This window comes from Lithobates pipiens, unplaced genomic scaffold (assembly GCF_037356315.1).
Source record: "Lithobates pipiens isolate NorthernLeopardFrog02 unplaced genomic scaffold, aLitPip1_a1.2 Scaffold_18, whole genome shotgun sequence".
NCBI classification, from domain to species: Eukaryota; Metazoa; Chordata; class Amphibia; order Anura; family Ranidae; genus Lithobates; species Lithobates pipiens.
In genome coordinates this window covers 400548558-400566463 of record NW_027507758.1, presented here as the reverse complement: position 1 = coordinate 400566463, position 17906 = coordinate 400548558, and the positions used below count along the sequence as shown (strand labels likewise).

Sequence of the window (17906 nt, the reverse complement as noted above, 5' to 3'; positions counted from 1 at the left end):
CATTTTATGGCCTTCAAAACTGTAACGCCCTTAGAAAGCCTGAAGGCGGTGCTTGGTTTTCGGGGCCCCGTACGCGGCTAGGCTCCCAAAAAGTCCCACATATGTGGTATCCCCATACTCAGGAGAAGCAGCAGAATTTATTTTGGGGTGTCATTTCACATATGCCCATGGCATGCGTGAACAATATATCATTTAGTGACAACTTTGTGAAAAAAAAAAAAAAAAAAAAGTTTGTAATTTTCCCGCAACTTGTGGCAAAATATAAAATATTCCATGGACTCAACATGCCTCTCAGCAAATAGCTTGGGGTGTCTACTTTCTAAAATGGGGTCATTTGTGGGGGTTTTGTGCCATCTTGGCATTTTATGGCCTTCAAAACTGTAATAGGTAGTGAGGAGTGAAGTCAAATATTTACGCCCTTAGAAAACCTGAAGGCGGTTCTTGGTTTTCGGGGTCCCGTACGTGGCTAGGCTCCCAAAAAGTCCCACATATGTGGTATCCCCGTACTCAGGAGAAGCAGCAGAATTTATTTTGGGGTGTCATTTCACATATGCCCATAGCATGTGTGAGCAATATATCATTTAGTGACAACTTTGTGAAAAAAAAATAAAAAAAAATTAAAGTTTGTAATTTTCCCGCAACTTGTGGCAAAATATAAAATATTCCATGTACTCAAAATGCCTCTCAGCAAATAGCTTGGGGTGTCTACTTTCTAAAATGGGGTCATTTGTGGGGGTTTTGTGCCATCTTGGCATTTTATGGCCTTCAAAACTGTAATAGGTAGTGAGGAGTGAAGTCAAATATTTACGCCCTTAGAAAACCTGAAGGCGGTTCTTGGCTTTCGGGGCCCCGTACGCGGCTAGGCTCCCAAAAAATCCCACACGTGTGGTATCCCCGTACTCAGGAGAAGCAGCAGAATTTATTTTGGGGTGTCATTTCACATATGCCCATAGCATGTGTGAGCAATATATCATTTAGTGACAACTTTGTGTAAAAAAAAAAAAAAATTATTTTTTTGTCATTATTCAATCGCTTGAGGCAAAAAAATAAAATATTCGATGGGCTCAACATGCCACTTATCAATTTCCTTAGGGGGTCTACTTTCCAAAATGGGGTCATTTGGGGGGGTTTTGTACTGCCCTGCCATTTTAGCACCTCAAGAACTGAGATAGGCAGTCGTAAACTAAAAGCTGCGTAAATTCCAGAAAACGTACCTTAGTTTGTAGATGTGACAACTTTTGCGCAAACCAATAAATATACAGTTATTGACTTTTTTTTTACCAAAGACATGTGGCTGAATACATTTTGGCCTAAATGTATGACTAAAATTGAATTTATTGGATTTTTCTAATAACAAAAAGTAGAAAATATCATTTTTTTTCAAAATTTGCGGTCTTTTTCCATTTATATCGCAAAAAATAAAAATCGCAGAGGCAATCAAATACCATCAAAAGAAAGCTCTATTTGTGGGAAGAAAAGGACGCAAATTTTGTTTGGGTACAACATTGCATGACCGCGCAATTACCAGTTAAAGCAGCGCAGTGCCAAATTGTAAAAAGACCTCTGGTCATTTACCAGCAAAATGGTCCGGTCTGAAAGTGGTTAAACAGAGACATAATCAGGACTCTTCATTGTTGCAATTTTGTGGAATAGATGCCATTAATCCATCATGGAGGGGTTCCAATAGGGTGAGGGATTTGTCCCAAAGGGAAACCCGCTGAATCTTTTTGATGAGGTGCTTGGTCCCGAAAGGGTTAAACATTGAGGTAGGCCTCAATTGTTTTATTAACAATTTTTAGGAAGATTCCTTTTATGCATTAATAATAGGAAATATTGGGAATTGTATAGAATATTATGTGTTCACGATGCATTATAGATAATCATGTTGACAAGAGTAGTAATATATTGTATATTTGAGGAGATTCTGAGGGTATGTGTAATTGCGAGTGGGGGATATGAACGGCTGATATGGATGACTTGCAGGATTCCCTTAATAGGGATAGTGTATTGGTCAAACCCATCTTGGTGATTCAGTATCCCACTATTACTATTTATTATTTATTATTTTTTACCATTATTTGTATATTATTATTTTTATATTATTGTCGCCTATATATGTTATATATATGGAGTTGGTATATATATATTTTTTGGTACATTGTTTAGGAACAGATCATTCATTTGCTCATTGTTTTTATTTGATGCATTTTAGATGTATTTTATATGTTCATAATGTTCATTAAGAAGTATACATCACAGCGATATTTTTGGCAGGAATGTGTAGAAGAAATTCTGTAATATATGACATTGTTAGCCTTGTTAGATGCAGATTTAGTAATCCGTTTCCCCCGCTGAAGGATGTTCTATCATGTAGAGGTCGGTGTATTGCTACTGTGGGGACACAAAGTGTGTGCAGGCGCATAATTGGGACCCATGTGACTCGGGTGGGGAGGAATACAAGAAGGAGGTTGGTTGTCCTTGTGGCCAATCCCAGGAAGAATTCAGAGTGACGAAACATGTCGGGGTGTGGCTACACGGACACTAACTCCATTGATATAGAGACGCTGATGCTCGTGTTCTGTTCAGTTTCATTGGGAGCAGTGGCTGGGAAGTGGTGAGAGCTTATAGCGCACACTGTGAGCTCCGCTGTAGCCGCAGTGCATCGCTTGGTTTTTGGTGAAAGTTTGCTGAGATTATTTCAATTGATGCTAGCATTTTTTATTTAACATGTGAGTGAATATATTGAAGTGATGTGTGAGTCGTTTGAATACATTTTAAATGGTGTCACGCTGTGTGGAACATTCTATTTTACTTTTCACATATGGATAAGCCTTGCCTGGAATGATCGAGGGATAGACACAAGTGGGGTTTATACTGCTTTTTTTGCCAAACACGAAAGTGGGAGGTAGCATCAATCGGTGAGTGCGTTTCCATTGGGCGAGGTGTCACAAGCACATTGGTGTGGTGGAAGTTTGAAGGAGTTTATGAAGATTGATTCCTTTGTGTGATTTTCATCATTCTGTTTAATGGACTTTTAGTTCTCTATATAACTGCATCACGGGGTGATAGATTGAGTATTTTCACTTTGCACATTTCTTACACTGTTATGAGCGCTACTTAAATTATCCTTTAAATATATTGCAGTACACGTTTGGAGGCATAATTTATGTTTATAAGTATCATTTTCACTAAAGTTTTTCTACTACAGCTTTTTCTTTTTCACTGACATTTGATTTTTATTTTTATTTTGTATTTACACATTTTTTATTTCACTGATATTTTGTCACTGGTTATTTATTGGCGCAGTGGGGGCAGTGCACTTTTGGAGGGCTATATTCATTTTCAGCAGATTAGGAAATGTAGTAACCAGAAAGGGGAGTAACAAGCATATAAAAATATATGCTTGTAACGCTTGTTACTCCCCTTTTTGGTTACTTCGCTTTGCCCAAAAAGTCCCTGGGGCACCCCCTTTTGCAATTTTCTGTATTAGTTCCCAGAAAACATTTTGGTGTCCTCATATTAGATGTACCAATCATTTTACAGAATAATACAGCGTGCAGCATATATTTAGGTTTCCAGGATGCCACAGTGGTATAATAGCTAGCACTGTGATTTTCCTGTGTTCAAATGCCAGCAGAGACACTGCACACATAAAATGATTATGTCATATATTTATGTTTAAAGTGGAGCTTCCACCACCCCACTTTCCCCTGCCACGTCATCACCCCTTACCTGTTATGCTGGGTTGAATTCAAAACTTGTACTCACCATCACAGCAGATCCAGAGTTGTTTGTAAATAATCTGCTGTTCAGATGTCTGTGCCTTTGTCTCATGCCACCATCTTCGTCCTCTTGAAAGCCCCGCTCCCCAGCCATTCTGTGAATGGGTTTCTGCAGCCTCTTGGAATGTGCAAGGTGATCTTTCAGGGTTAGGTTTACACCAAAAAAAAATAAAAAGAAAGGAAAGTCCCACCCAAAAAAAAAAAAGTTGCAATAGAAGAAGGACAAACTTTTTTCAATGTTGGACTGACACAAGTTGGACCAGTTAAGATGGCTCTCATAGGTAAACATTGATTTTTATTGATTGATTTTGTCATGCAACATGTGCTTTCAAAGTTAGAGCGCATGTCGCACCAGTGTGAACTGGGCCTTATTGGCACTGAAATCGCAACTAGTAGAGCAGCAGCCCGCAGGCTGGACTGATCATCTGCAAGAAAATTATGTAGTTTCCTCGCAGCCTTCAGAGCCCTGCTCCCTGGGATTGGCCAGGGCTGCATAAATATTCATACTGCCAGCTGCATAGTTCCACACCCTGTTCCCTGGAATTGGTCAGGGCTGCATAAATATGCATATTTGCACACCTATGTTCCAGAGAATTCTCACAGCTCTCTGGAAAGCAGAGGGAGCCATCAGACTGACAACAGCTGAGAACCTAATTTATCAGATGCACCGGTTACAGTGAGCACAACTAAATGTACCTAACACAAACACATCCAGTGTTCTGTCAATTTCTCCAACTCATCAGAAACTCCAACCACTTAACTTCAGGTTTATTTAAACCAGCAGTAATTGGAGTTTTTAACTAATTGGTGGTTGGACACAACACCAGCAACCGAGTCTGATGCAGGATATTATGAATGGAGAGTAAGAATGGAGATTCTTACTCCACTCTGATTCTAGCCAACAAAATGGCTGCCTCTGAGGCAACGACAACTTTGTCCTCGTTAGCCGCTGTGCTGTTAAAACAGCTCAATCTTCCTGTACCCAACTCTATTTGGTTGCCGGTGTTGTGTCTAACCACCAATTCATCAAAATCTCCAATTACAAAGGGTTTAAAAAAACCGGAAGTGACATGGTGGGAGTTTCTGATGGGTTGGAGCAATTGACCAGCTCTACTGAACACAGTGAGTCAGAACTAAATCGAACTAATCTTGGCAACTATCTAGGAGGGTGCTACATAAGTTCAAAATGTAAAATGTAAAATCATATGTTAATTTCCACTTTGCATTTAATTTTTTTTTCTAGCCTACTACTATTAATCTGAACAATCTTGGAGTTCACAAACTTACCTTGAGAAGATCTCCACACATTTACTTTCTTGAAATCTGTGCAGCTATTCACTATGTGTCACACATTTCACAGACCCTCCCTTCTGATCTACAGAGGTGCAGAGAGGAGGAGTTTCAGGAGGTGGTGTCAGTACAGGAATCACTGCTTACAGGCAGCAAGGTACCATGGGATATGTAGTCCTTAGTAATTGAAAGTAAACAGAAGAAGAAGTTGTGGAAAGAGATGGCCAGCAGACACGCAGCAATCCCAACATTTTTCAAGTAGGGTACATGTTTTTGTTTCTGTTAATGAAGATTTGACCTCAAGGAAAGTGGAGGCAGCAATACAGTGCACATCATCTTTATTAATATAGATCAGTCATTTTGTGCCCACCCACATCAATTCTTTTTTGGCATACCTTTCCTTTTCACCTCAATGAATATTTCTTTGAAGCCGTTTATTCAAGAATGGAAAAACAGGGAAAGGAAAATGACTTCTTAAATAGAATAATTTTCTATGTTTTGTCTGGAGGTCACTTGAAAGGAATGTATAGTGTTTGTGTATTATTTACTTCGTTATGTCCTAGACTACAAAAATGACAAATGTTTAAAAAAAAACAGCTCGGGCTTGGACAGTGAGAAAACCTTGTAATAAATACAGTATGCCCCAGTAATCAATACAGGTCACACCTAAACATAAGTCATGGCTCATCATCTACAATGAAGCATTGATAATTTATTCAGGTGAAAAAGAAATATTTACATAGTTTCAGTTGTAAATAAAACATTGTATAATTCAGACAACTCTGACTTCAGAATGGTACATTGTACAAAACTCAGATGCAATGTTCATTTTCACTTTCTTCCACTTAGAATCTGTTTTGATTTGCCAAGACCATTTACAGAAAAGTCCACAGACCGACCAGTTAGAAGAGAACAACTGAGCTGAAAAGCTCTTAATACAAAATTTAGTAAATTGGGTAAGAAAGCATGCAGTATGGTACCGATTGAGTTTTTTGTCACTTCAGGTTAAACAAAACAAAAAAAAAATTCTACAAGGATGATCATTACAGGTAATTCATTTCAATGTCAGAGACACAGTACTGGTAGAATAATCCAATCTGTAAGCCCTTGTACACACGGTTGGACATTCCGACAACAAAATCCGTCGGATTTTGTCCGAAACTTGTGTTGCATACACACGGTCGGACAAAGTTGTCGGAAAATCCGATCGTTGCGAACGTGGTGACATTATTTCGTTACGACGGGACGACGTTCAGGCTAGTAGCCAATAGCTTCGGTCTAGGAATTTGATCTGAGCATGTGTGGCACTTTGTCCGATCGGAATTCTCTACAAACGATAGGACAAAGTCCCATCGGACCATGTTGTCGGAAAATTTTATAGCCCAGCTCTAAAACTTTGTCGGTCGGATATTCCGACGGAAACAGTCCGATGGAGCCCACACACGGTCGGATTATCCGACAACACGGTTCGATCGGACATTTTCCGTCGGCATGTCCATGTGTACAAGGGCTAACAGCTTTCTAGTCTCCTCTGAATTCACCATAGTATACCATCATATTATAATTAGAGCACATGCCCATCCGCTTATCTTTTACTCACCGGAACATTTGTAGGTCATGATTTGCCTATGAATAAGACTCCTGGCACCTGCATTAATAATAATGCAAACACTTTCATTATTTATAATACACACTTCTTTTTTAGGACTGTTATGCCATCATCAGGCTCAGAACATACAATTCTTTATATTTCAGCTTTCATCCATGAAGCAGCAGATAATGATCTTACCATGCAGAACAATCTTAGGCTCTGTTCCCACTAGTGTGATTTCAGATGTGACTTGAGTCACAAAATCACATGAGGAATTCACATTGTTTTCAGTGGTGCCCATTCAAATCAATGCAACTCAAAGCATGGCGCAATTTTGGCAAAGGTTCCTGCACTAATTTGGTGCCATGCCAACGTGATTTTGTCACCACAGAATATACAAACAGCATCCAAGTTACACTACATAATCACACTGAAAATCATATCAAAATCTGATTGCTGCATTGTGGACCTGTATGTAATCTAAAAAAAATTTAATTTATTTTCTAGAGACTTCTCTCTCCTTGTTGTTTCCCCTTTAAAATGTATTCAGCCCTCTAGGATTAACATTTTGACATATTTTAAAGTGAACAGGCTCACTTTAATTATGTTTCATGAAAAAGATAAACAGAGAGAAACCTGCACAAAGACTACGGCCCTGTCTACGCAGGGCAGACTCCGTTGGAGTCTACCTTCTCAGCGGACAATCTGTCCGCTGAGCCCCGCTGAGCAGGCAGATGGCTATTCTATGATTGCTCTGCTTATGCAGAGCGGACACAGACACAGCCCACTCTCCACTATGGGTGGTCAGATGTAAACGGATCCCCATCCGACCATTTTTAGCAGGTCGGATTGGATGTCGGTATGTATAAAAAGGACACATGCCCATTTACATCTACCGCTTCATATAGGGGACTGGAGGGTCAAATCGGGTCCACCTGAAAAACTGACAGGTGGACCCGATCAGTCTGCTAGTGTGAAAGGGGCCTAATAGTGTAGTATGTTTAAAAACCAGAGTGTTTATTGTAAAAAAAATGAATAATATGTCCTCAAAAATACATTTGAGGGGCAAGAAATTAAGATTCATAGAAGCTATGTTGTATATGTGCCCTTGTCAATGCATTCTCTCAATCTACGTATAGTACGTTCTACATAAAATTTACAGCATGGACATTCTAATGCCCTGTACACATGGTCGGACTTTCAGACGGAAAATGTATGATCGGACTGTGTTATTGGAAATTCCGATCGCGTGTGAGCTCCATCAGACTTTTTCCGGCGGAATTTCCGACACACAAAAGTTTGAGATCTGGATTTAGAATTTTCCGATTACAAAATCCGATCGTTTAAATTCTGATCGTGTGTATACAATTCTGATGCACAAAGTGCCACGCATGCTCAGAATAAATTACGAGACAAAAGCTATTGGCTTCTGGCCTCTTTATAGTCCCGTCCTACGTGGTTTACGCCACCTCGTTCTGAACGATCGGAACTTCTGACAACTTTGCGCAACCATGTGTATGCAAGCCAAGTTTGAGCCAACATCCAGCGAAAAAAAATCCAATGGATTTTGTTGTTGGAATGTCCGATCGTGTGTACAGGGCATTAGACATATACAACAGACCTACTCTCACAGGTAAGAAGTGTATTAAAGGATAACTTCACCTTTGGAACCTTTTATATGTTACATCTGTATTTAGGGTGGACCATGTAATATGCTCCAGGTTCCTGACTCCTCTTCCCCCATTCCTCCACTCCCTGTGACAGTTCCTCTCCCAGCACCCACTGTCACATTTTTTTAAAAACAGCTTAATTCTACAGGAAAAAACAAGTACTGTCTGCCACCGCAGCAGACTGATGCTACATACACACGACCGGACTTTCCAGCAGAAAAGGTCCGATGGTCTTCCCGACGGAGTTACGATGTACTTCCGACTGAATGGACTTGCCCACACACAAACGGACCAAAGTCTGTTCGTTTTGAATGTAAAGTCAGGACTAGAAAAGGAAGTTCAATAGCCAGTAGCCAATAGCTGCCCTGGCGTCGTTTTGGTCCGTCGGACCAGCATACAGACGAACGGTTTTCCCGATAGAAATTTATTCCGTCGGACAGATTTGAAACATTTTCTATTTCTAGGACCGTCAGAATTTTTGAAGAAAAAAGTTAGATGAAACCCACACACGAACGTAATATCTGACGGAATGATTCCGTCTGACCTTTTCTGCCGGAAAGTTTGGTCGTGTGTACGTGGCATGACTTGTAGTTTCAATGGGCTGTGGGGGTGCTGATGAGTCCTCTCATAGTGCACTGACATGCCCTCGGCTTCAAACAGAAGGTCCATGCAGAAGTCGGGGGGCTGAAAGCCGTGGGACACGTCTACAGGAGCTGACATTGTGTCCATCATCTATTGATTAGGTGCAATGCTTTCCAGGCTCCTGCAGGAAAAAATAATAAGTACACATTTTTTTCCTGACAAAAATGTGTGCATTTATTTTTTTCTGCAAAGATGATCTTAGCCTTTAAAGTGTTACTAAACCCAGGACCCTGCATTCACTATGTCTGGTCTCCCACAGTACACAGAACATGGAAATGCAATAGTTTTAGGAAATATAAATGCTGCTAAATACCTTTTTTCATCAGCAGTATATAGCAGTCTTGTGATGTCTATCAGTGTCTAGTTAACGCTTGTAGGAGGAGTTTTCATTCTCCCCTGATTGTTCTATAAGGCTGCAGGACCCCTTCCCTCTGTATGGATAGTGCTGATTGGCCCTGTGCTGATCACATGCACTCTCCCAACACAAAAAATAACTCTCTAGCAATACACAACAAACTGAGCATGTGTGGCTTGCTGTTCTATCAAGAGATGGTTTGGGGACTTTGGAAGAAGGGGAGGATCAGAAAATACAGGATCAAACAGCCTTTTTACACAATGCAGAGGATTAACCCCTTGGGTTCTACAGTGAGTATAACAAGCATGCTTTGCTGCATATACAGACTGGTTTTATTTTTGTGGGTTTAGTAACACTTTAAATTTCACCTTTTTATTAATAAACTAAACTCGGATAGTCCTTTTTTTTTCTTTGCACTTCTACATCCCTTACACCTCCCACACCTGGAAAACCCCACAGTCCCACGTTTCTTTCTAGGTGGATTGCAAACCCCTGGTGCTTTCATATCTTTAATGTTGGGAGCCTTTATAAAGTTTTTTTATGGGATGATTGGGTATATGAAGCTTTTAAGTGATTGTAAAGGTTGTTTGTTTTGTACACTCTGTGTACGTCCATGACATATCAATGTATAGAGTGTGAGTGTAAAGCTCTTGGCACTTTTTTGCACTTTTGCACTGGTTGCACCTATGAATTTAAGTTTATATATTTGCTGAAAGGGCTCTGTAGGGTATTTACAAATTTTTGAAAGAATTACTTATTTCATACTGAAATATTCTGTTTGCTATTTTGCTATCACACCAATCTACTGAGTGTTTCTGATCCACTATTTATACTTAATTCATTCATTCATTATTTATTCATCTATATCATTATCTATGAGTGTTATATATCTATTAACATTTCATTGAGCACGTGGCATTTTTTGGTTACACACCTTTTTTTTTTCAGATGTCCTCAGTTGACATTGTTTGATGCGTCCACACCCCATACTGTTTTTTATTCTCATGTCTATCCACACAACTTAAGTCACAGCTGACTCTGTAGTGTGATATTATATCAGGGTTCATTCTCCTCTTTCTGACCACGCTGATGCCTAGTATTATCTTTTTTTTTTATAATTACTATTTCTGTAAGTCTGTAATCTGGGTACAGACACATCTGTAGTGCTTTTACTATTTTATCTATTTTATTTATTTTTATTTCTCTTTACAGATTCTGGTATTTTTTATATTTCTATCGTTATTCTCTCTTTTACTCCCTGCCGTTTATACTACTATTGCATTATATAGCTGATATTTTACATGTTATCTATTCTCACTCCACGTATTTTTAGACGTATATGTTTTTAGCCATTCTTATAACTATTAAGGACCATTCCAAATTCTCTCATCTATGAGCCAGAAAAGTAGGGCTTAGAACCCCCTCTTGACCAGTGTTTTTATTAGAATAGCGCGACACCAACCACCCCTTTGTTAAAATCTGTTGGATTCGGTTTGATCCATTCCGGTGTACGCAACAGTTCCACGGTCCACTACTCAATCAAAGGCAGCGCATGGATAACCACTTTTTTATCCTCTGGAAACATTGTTATATTTTCAAAAGAGACCCTGTAAAGACCCCTATAATGAGAGCAAGCGCCATTCTATTTTCTTCGGTAATACACTCTTAATTTCTTAATAGGTATTGTCTTTTTATCAGAAGGAAGTTGGGAAGATACAAAAACAAGAAGTATTGAGAAATAAAGAAAGTATGGTTGACAACATTGTTACTATAGTAAAAATGTTTGTCTTTAGTGATAGTTTAATATTTCAGAAAATATTAAGATTTTTAAAAAAATTCAACAGGTGCCATCAAGAGGTTGTAAACATGAAGCGTGTCAGCTACACGGTTGTGAATTTAAGGTGGTATATCATAATAATTTTATATGTTTTAATACATGTCACTACACTAGAAGAAGCTGTTTTTTTTTCATGCTTGCCTGTATACCATGAATGTGAAGGAGGAAGTTCCCTTCTGTACACCAGGGTAATGCACACGTGAGAAGGAGATGGTAAGTCGGAATGACTAGATACCACATTGCACCTGTAACTATCTGTAGAGGAGATGAGGGGTTATAGTAATTGCTGCTCAATTTGCTGAACTCAGATGCCAGGAGTCTTATCCCCAGGTAGATTCCAACCTACAGAAATGTTGGTCCGGTCGTTCTGGTGTTCCGTGTGTGAAGCAGCGGGTAAGAACGTATGTTGATCTTGTGAACCTGGCTATAATATGATGATAATTCTTTTCAGTGCTGATGATTCAGTTCTGGGTTCAAGTCACTAACTTCACTAGAAAGGAGACCTTGCCTTCAAAGTTCTAAGTTGGTCCACACATTCCTGCCCTAGTTTGTGACTTGGCCAGCTTTATATCTACCATCCTGAGGGATTCTCCACAGTGTAGAAAAAACAACTGGGGAACACAAATGCAACAGGGTGATTGGTCTGGTATGGTAGGGGTCTAGAGAAAGATTATAAACTTGTGGGTTGTGCAACCTGCTGCTGTCTGTCTGAATCAGAAATATCAATGGACTAAAGTTGGCCTTAAAAAATACTATGGGAGCCTATGCACAAAAATGATACAAGAAAATTACCTATCAGGAAAAAAATGTACATTCAATGAAATGTAAAAATGAACCATTTTTTTTAACATTCATATTTAATAAATAACAAGTGACAAATTTGTATTTTTGTTTTGGGGAGATGTTCTTTGCTGGCATTGTGTAAAGCTGCAAATCCGTTTGTCAGGAGAGGCCCTAATGAGGTCCATAGGACTGGCACGCAATACTGACGGACACAAGCAGCAAATCAGGCCATAATTAGTGGCCTAATTATGACAAATTCAGATCTTAGATTACATCTACACATAAGAGGAACAAATAGTTATCAATCTTTTCAACTGATCAATGACATTATCTAGAACAATACTGGCAGTAAGTAGTAGAACTCTTCATAGCAGAAAATCTTTGGGCTTATTCAATAGATCAGTGCAGGTAGTAAAATGCAAGCTGCAGTAATAATAGCAACCAATCAGAATCTATCTTATACTTTCTGGCTTCAATAGAGTAAATTATGATTGAATGATATAGATCACTACACTATGCACCTTTTACTTTAACTCTAGTGAATACGCTTGCTTGACTCTTGGGGATCCATTTACAAAAAATTAGCAGGATAAAAATGATTTAGCATTTACCCAGTTGTTGCAACATCTGGCCATTTTTGCTTAATCCATTGGTTTCATATAATCATCCCCCATCTAGTGGTCATAATGTGGAATTGTTTTGAAGTATGGCCTCTAGATGGAGCTGACAATCATTGGAAATCACTGTATTCAGGCTGGGTTCACACCTCTGACGGATGCGGCTCGTAGCAGGGGGTCCGATTTGTCCCTGTTCTCCGTTTCAGGGATGAATCTGGGACAAATTTTTGCCTAAATTCAGCCCTGAAACAGAGATATGTAAATGGGCTCCATGGAGAGCCAGTCACAATCTCCTGTCATGCAAATTGAATGTGGGTAAACCCGCATTCAATTTGCATAGGTATGAACGCAGCCTAAGCAAAATATGGTCAGATTTTGTGACAACTGGGCAAATCCTTATGACATTCCTCTAGCAAACCTTTTAATGAACAGACCCTTTACTGTGGTAAGTGATAGTTCTGTAGAGATGTAAATTATGTGACTTTTATATTAGCAGTACTTTCTTTATCCATATAACATTGTGATTTCAAAGTGCAAATTATTCATTCTAGAGAAATGATAAAAGACAAGCACACTACTACAATGTCTTGAATTTAGCTAAGATCCAGGAAAGTTTCCTGGGAAGAGGGAAAAGTCACTGTGCGTGTACAAAGACATAAAATAAAGAATTTGTTAAGAGCTAATACATTACACATTGAATATAGCATGATGGTCCAACTGGCCCAGAAATGTTAATTCCTTGTGAACATGAGGTGTGGCCCCTTACAGAAAGGCTAGGTTCACACTTGCCTGCAGGCTGGTTGTGGGTGCAGGAATCGTACCTGTGCCTGCACCCGCAACCAAATCATGCTGCTCATATGAGATGCACAGGGCTTCCATTTAGTCTGAACGGCACCCCTACACATCTCAGCCTGCAGCACGTTTGCAGGAACCACGTTAAATCTCATGGTCACCTGCAGCGTGTTCATGGGAACCACAGGTATATCGCATTGGTCACCTGCAACGTAGGCACAGCAGCCCTTTCAAACATGGGCTGCACGGCCTGCACAAGTGTGAACCTAGGCTTACCTAGTATGCAGTACACTGATTTAAATTTGGGCAGTACCCAACCAGGGTTTAAATCTAATGCTTACAGGTGATTAATATGCCTTGTGTAGTTGAGCCCAAACTAGAACCAAGATGTCAACACCTGAAAACTGCAATCTCGTTGCACAGACTTATTTGCAAAGTGCTTGTGGAACCAGTAAAGCTTTCGCCTGTGCATTCAGCAAGTAAGAAGGATATTAAGTCAATATGAAACAATCTCAAGTTGGAAAAAGAGAGTTCTTCAGCCGCAGTGAAACCAGAAGCTGCACAGAGTCAAATGCATAGTTCATTTTCCTCTCTGATGGAGACCTAATGTAGGTCATGGTAGAAAATAACACAAGTATTTAATCTTCTTGGAATACCACGCTCTGCAGATCTTCGCACTGCCTTTCCACAGGATCAACCAGAAACCATACTGTACGTGTCATTTGGTAGATACAGGCCGGGTAACTAAACCACTGATGACTCAAACCTGCCACTTCAGGAGTTCAACTTACTGCCTTCTGTTCTGTTACAAGACTTCTTGTGTGTTCGTTCTGCTTCTCTTTCATGGAGGCGGATGCCGCTGACATTTGGCACGTGTCACTGTAAGCTTGCAGAGATAAAAAAAAATGCTGTTATTATCTGAAATTGCCAATGGTTCTGCATAATGTTTTTAAAGTGTATTTCCCCTTTTGCAGCTAAATTGGGATAACACCAACATATTTTATATTTATTACACATTCTCATTCACATAGCATAACTTAAAATGATTGTAAACCCTTAAAAGAGAAGAATGGAGTGCTCTTTCGGGGTACAAAATCAATAGCTCTAAAACGGAAGCCCTCCCCCTTAATATCCCCCCCTATACTGTATCGGTACTGTCACAATCATTCGATTATACGTGGAGGACGTCCTCTCTAAAATACCTGGGGGTCCACCTAACGCCTTCCTACGACTCTCTCTATGCAGCCAACTTTCCCCAACTGCTTGTATCCATCAAAACATCCTTAGCCAAGTGGAGATCTCTGAGGCTGTCACTGCTTGGTCGTCTCGCAACACTAAAAATGACCGTTTTACCCAAACTTTTGTACCTCTTTGAGACTTTGCCCATCCCTATCCCTGCCTCACTTTTTAGAAAACTCCAGAGTGACCTTTTAAATTTTTTCTGGAACTATAAGAGACACCGGATCAGCAAATCAGTTCTGTACGCCCCCCGTACCCAGGGCGGCCTAGCATTCCCCAATATAGCCAAATACTACCTGGCTGCCCAGTTGCGTCCTGTGGCCTCCTGGTGTACTCTCCACGCTTTTAATCGCTGGACGCAGATTGAGAAGCTGTGGTTAGCCCCCATTCACCCGAACTCCATGCTTTGGAGCTCGGATATTACACATGGGGGGGCACACCTCCTGGGCCCCATGGCGCTGCTGCGCACGCTTTGGCGGCGTGTGAAATTGTCGTATCCGCTTACTACTGACTCCTCACCGGTGACCTCATTCCTGTTCACGCCAAATATCCCGGACAGCCTGACCTCGCAGATGTCCCACTTTTGGATGAACAGAGACTTATTCCATTATGGACACCTGATAGACCCCAGAACTAGATTTTTGAAATCCTTCCAAGACTTACAGAACACCTTTAATCTACCCAAACAGGCCTTCTTCAGTTATCTGCAACTTCGGCACTATGCCCATTCCTTTGTGGCCAACCTTTGTTTTTCCCCTTTAACTGAATTTGAAAAAATATGTTTGGAGGGCTCTTCCCCACAGGGTATGATATCTCGCACCTACCAGCTTCTGATTGCGTCCCCCTCACCGGACGGGCCAAGGCATGCCTATATGGGCAAGTGGGAGCAGGCCCTGGGTGAAACTATACCTTTAAACACGTGGCAGCGTATCTGGTCGCAGGCTTCCAGAAGCTCCATTTGCACACTCTACAAGGAGAACCAATACAAGATCCTATTCCATTGGTATCAGACCCCGGACCTGCTCCACTCCATATACCCACTGTCTGACTCCCGTTGCTGGCGCTGCCATAAAGATAGGGGAACGTTATTCCATATCTATTGGACGTGCCCCCTACTTCGCCCATACTGGCTGATTGTGCAGTCCTTGCTCCGATCTATCTTCGGCGCTGAGGTGCCCTTGGATCCCAAAATTTATCTGTTGGGTCTGCCACCCGTCTCCTTCACTAAAAGGTCACAGAAACTATTGTCGCATGTATTAACCGCAGCCCGCTGCCTGGTGGCCCTGAAATGGAAGCAGACGGACCCCCCCTCCTTATCTGAGCTCCACGCCAGGATCAGAGATGTTAAGAGGATGGAATACCTGACGGCCTCCCTGAATGACACCCTTGATAAGCACGACGGAATCTGGGGGCCTTGGGTCCTATTCGAGACTCCCCCAGCCTACTGATGTATGTTTTTTTTTTTTTCTCATGGGGCTATTGCTACCTGAGGTGGCTGTTTTTTTTTGGGGACAGCCCTGGGCTCTGGGGGCGGGAGGCTGCCTCAACCCTTTTGCACCCTATTTCTATTCTTTCTCTTCTCTTCCTGACTTAGCTTTTCCCTTCTCGGATGCTCCTATTGCTATATGTTGAAGTGACCTGTCACAGGAGACCCGCTATTGCGGCCCTTTTACTCTATAGTAGTTTATTAGGATCTCAGGGGTCATAAACTTTACGAACCGCCACCTACTCTTACCCCTACTCGGGATGCTGGTTTAACTGACAATCTGATGTTGTGCTTATGACTGTACTATGCATCATCCTGTGCTCTTTATTGGGAATGCTCTGTTCTCCTTTTTATTCTTTTTTCCTTTTTCCTGTTCGCACGATTCTTCGTGTTCTTGTTCACCCTTCCTATTTTCCCTCTTTCTCTTTAAGTTCCCTTCCTTTTTCTTTTTTGGTCACAGAAAGGTTTGTTAAATTGACCAGTAGCAGGCTGCAGGAATCTAACTCTCCCGGTAACTGAGTGTCATTGTACTGTAATGCATGAGTTGATGCAATGTTGTATTCTTTGCCTTTGCTTACTGTGGTCTGTGACCGCTTACTTTTATTGCCTGTGCCTTATTGTTCCTTCTTTGATTTCTTTGTTTCACTTGAAATTTCAATAAAATGTCAGTTTTAAAAAAAAAAAAAGAGAAGAATGGAGTTTTTTTTGTTTTTTTCAGAATCAAACTTACCTAGGTGGATGCAGCATCAGTCCCCTGCTGGCTCTAACACTGAGAACCGAGCGATCAAACACCGCAGATCTCTCAGTTCTCAGGTTTCAGTGAGCAGAGAGCTGTAGACTGTCAGTCACAGCTGTCTGCTCTGCCTCCCCCTTGCTCACTGCAGTGCTAGGCTGTGGAGGAGGAAGGAGCGGCCGACTCAGGCTCTTAATGGCTGGCTGAAAGGCTGAGCTGGGTGCTGGTCCAGGCGTGTAGGTGGATCCCAACGTCATTGTCGCGATCTTGCCCGAGCCTGCGCGGGCTCTGTGACCACAACTGACAGTGGGCTTCAGCCTGCTGTCTGCTGAAACGGGTCACAGGAGTGCTGAATGAACAGTGATCCACAGGAGAAGTACAGCCAAACTAACTTTTTTTCCTTTCATTTTTTTTTTTAAATAGCAAACATGTTGTACTTAACTTCTCTGTGCAATGTTTTTTGCACTGAGCAGCCCCAAACCCCCCTCATCTATGAGCTTACTTTACATTGCATTATGAGCCTCTGTTCTCTTCCAGATCACATACCTAGTACGTGAACTTCAGAGCCGGTGATGTGTCAAATACTGTCCCCCATCGGATAGTGTCCGCTCTGTACTGTGCTTACACAGTACGGAGGACAAGGAGACACTGAAGGCCTCTGAAGATGAACGGCGCCTGCGCCGTGAGTCCAGGTTCAAGCCCCACCATCCAAGTGAACATAGAGTTAGAATAAAAAATAGGCGAGTGAAGCGAGGCCGTGCCCGAAGCGTGGCAAGCGAAGCGAGGGGCCCTGTTACTATGTGCCACCGTATGTCCACTTGGATGGTGGGGCTTGCACCTGGACTCAGTGCTCAGGCGCCGTTCTTCTTCTGAGACTTTCGGAGTCTCCTTCTCCTCCATACTGCGCAAGCGCTGCGCCTGCGCAGTGCGGGGCAGACACTATCCGGACAGTTTTTGACAGAATACCGACACCACCATAAGGCAGCACAGGCAGCTCCCTTAGGGCAGCCGGCTAGGGGGCGGCTGAGAAAAATTCACCTGAGTAGACACAGCCAGGCGCGCCATGTCCCGGACCTGTGCACTATTCGC

General features: G+C 41.4%; 1 protein-coding gene across 5 annotated transcripts in view; it reads right to left on the bottom strand.

Moving 5' to 3' along the window:
• Positions 1-9515: 9515 nt before the first annotated feature.
• The window catches only part of MCF2L2 (MCF.2 cell line derived transforming sequence-like 2), a 493994-nt gene continuing 485603 nt past the window's right edge, over positions 9516-17906 (bottom strand). For all 5 annotated transcript variants that reach the window (XM_077487886.1, XM_077487887.1, XM_077487884.1 and 2 more), the window contains one exon: positions 9516-14245. In XM_077487886.1, the coding sequence (XP_077344012.1) occupies positions 14142-14245 (104 nt within the window). In that variant the 3' untranslated portion in view covers positions 9516-14141. The remainder of the gene's footprint in view (positions 14246-17906) is intronic.